At 47.2% G+C, this 2,500-nt stretch overlaps 1 protein-coding gene across 1 annotated transcript in view; it reads right to left on the reverse strand.

The window, feature by feature from the left end:
- plcl1 (phospholipase C like 1) overlaps positions 1-2,500 on the reverse strand; it is an 18,170-nt gene that overhangs the window by 7,156 nt on the left and 8,514 nt on the right. Inside the window, 1 exon segment of the mRNA XM_060039734.1 lies at positions 1-212. This exon segment is cut by the window's left edge and continues 151 nt beyond it. Within this exon segment, the coding sequence (XP_059895717.1) occupies positions 1-212 (212 nt within the window).

Raw genomic sequence — 2,500 nt, forward strand, 5'->3', positions numbered from 1 at the left:
GCCTTGCCCCCGCCGCGCCGGTTGGTGACGGCCACGTGCACGAACAGGCTGGCGTGGGGCAGGGGGTCTCCCGCCAGCCCCAGCAGGGAGACGCTGCGGTAGCCCGGCTGGAGGCACTCGAAGGCCACGCTGTACTGGCCGATGAAGTCGTCACCGATGTAGTCGTCGTCCAGCACCACGAAGCGCAGCAGAGCCAGCTCCGGCATGTTCACCTGGAACGGAACAAAGGGGGCGCTGCTCAGCGAGAAGCTACAGTGACAGTGTATACTGTAGACACTCTCTCTGTCTCTCTCTCTTATATTGTATTGGACCAATCCCCCTCGATTTCACTCTCTCTCTCTCTCTTATATTGTTTCTGACCTTTCTCTCTTAAGTTCTCTCCCTCTCTCTCTTATATTGTTTTTGACCCTTTCTCTCTCTCAACTTCTCATTCCCTCTCTCATTTCTCTCTCTCTTAAATATATTGTATTGTCTCATGGACACACAATCAATCTTGTTCTGACATTTTCCCTTCCTCTGATTCACACAAAACGACTCAACTTCTCTCTCTCTCTCTCTCTCTCTCTCTCTCTCTCTCTCTCTCTCTCTCTCTCTCTCTCTCTCTCTCTCTCTCTCTTCAGGGTGGTCTTAATGAATTCCCGGAGGCTGTGATTCAAGACAATGCTTCTAACCTCCATAACGGCTTCCCATTAAAAAGTAGTCCATCTCAACCACTTTAAACACTTTTTTAACGGCTGTGTTATTAATAGCCGTCATAAAATGACGCTCCTCTTAAGGCCTCCCTTGATTGTAATACGTACATATTCTCTTAAACGTCTGCAATATCACCTTCAGACGCCTCGCTCGTCGTTATTATAGCCCATTATCGGAGACACAAATGGAGTTAAAACAAACTGTCCTAAGCTTCAACAATGCATGAGGAGATTCAATCTTCAATATGCATCATTAGATGAACATGACAAGCATGACAACCTTAAATGCTCAGATATTTTATTACGGCGCCAGCAACATTCAAGTCATTCTGGCGTCTTGCATGTTAAATACATAACACTTGAGAGGGTCCAGGAAATGCCCAGATGGGGTGTGAGGGTGTGTTCTACATAGTGCCATAGTTTGAGTGGATGAAACACATATCAATGGACAGTCCATCATCGTTTTGGAACATGAAGTGAAAAATTCTCAGTCACAGTTATCTGTGGAACTACAACCGTTGAAACAGCTTGTGAATGTGTGAATGTGGTGACTTTAACGTTAGCTACTGCAAACGAACAGAAGAGAGTGGGAATTGACTCACAAAAGTTAATAGGACAGCAACAGTATCCTGGACCCGACCCTTTCCTTTGATCCCCATGTCCGCTCCATTGTCAAGACCGCCTACTTCCATCTCCGCCACATCGCCAAAATCAGACACTGCCTGTCCCCCCCTGCAGCTGAATCCCTTATCCAGGCCTTCATCTTGTCCCGTCTAGACTACTGCAACTCCCTCCTCGCTGGCATCCCCTCTCATCCCCTCCATAGACTCCAAATGGTCCAAAACTCTGCCGCTCGCCTCCTCGCTCACACCCGGTCTCGTGAACACATCACTCCCGTTCTCTACACTCTCCACTGGCTCCCCATCAAACAACGTATCAATTTCAAAATGCTCCTCCTGACTTTCAAAGCTCTCCACCACCTGGCCCCACCCTACCTGTCCGACCTCCTCATCCCCCATCGCCCCTCCCCAACCCTCCCATCCTCCTCCACTCTCACTCTGACCGTCCGACCATCCAAACTTAACCCTTCTATGACGGAGCCTTCTCCCGACAGCACCCTGACGATGGAACGCCGCAACCTGTCCGCGACTCGCCCTCGCTTCCCAAGCCTTTGACCTCCCCTACCCATAACCACCTCCATCCCTCTCTATTTTCACACTCCACCTTGCTTCTGTTCTCTGTTGTGCGGTCTTCCGCTTGTTCCCCCTGATTGTCATCACCCTTTTTGTGTTTTTGTCACTGTAAGCATCTTTGGGTCATTGAAAAGCGCGATACAAAATAAATGAATTATTATTATTATTATTATTATTATTATTAACACTGCTTGCGTGGTGTTCCAGACTGATATCAATTGAATGCTGCAGAAAGCGGTCTCTGTGTCTTGTTGTAAAGTTAAAACAAGACATATCCTATAAACCTGAGCGGGCTGTGGGGACATGTGCCCAGAGGGATGGCGTTCATGAGAGTCGAGAGAAGAGAGCAGCTTAACATTACTGCAAAAGTATTTTTTTAAAGTTGAAACATTCTCTTCTAAAATCACGCCTTTAAAGGAAGATGTCTTGAGCAACACACAAACGCTTACGTACACACACAGACAGACACAAACACACACATACACAGACACACAAACACACCAATACGCTCATACATGCATACAAACAACCACATATGCACACACTCACGTCCACCCAAACATCGAAAGAAGTACAAACAAAAACCAACATATAATGATACACTGAGCAAATTAG

Source organism: Gadus macrocephalus, chromosome 20, assembly GCF_031168955.1.
Source record: "Gadus macrocephalus chromosome 20, ASM3116895v1".
Lineage (NCBI taxonomy): Eukaryota > Metazoa > Chordata > Actinopteri > Gadiformes > Gadidae > Gadus > Gadus macrocephalus.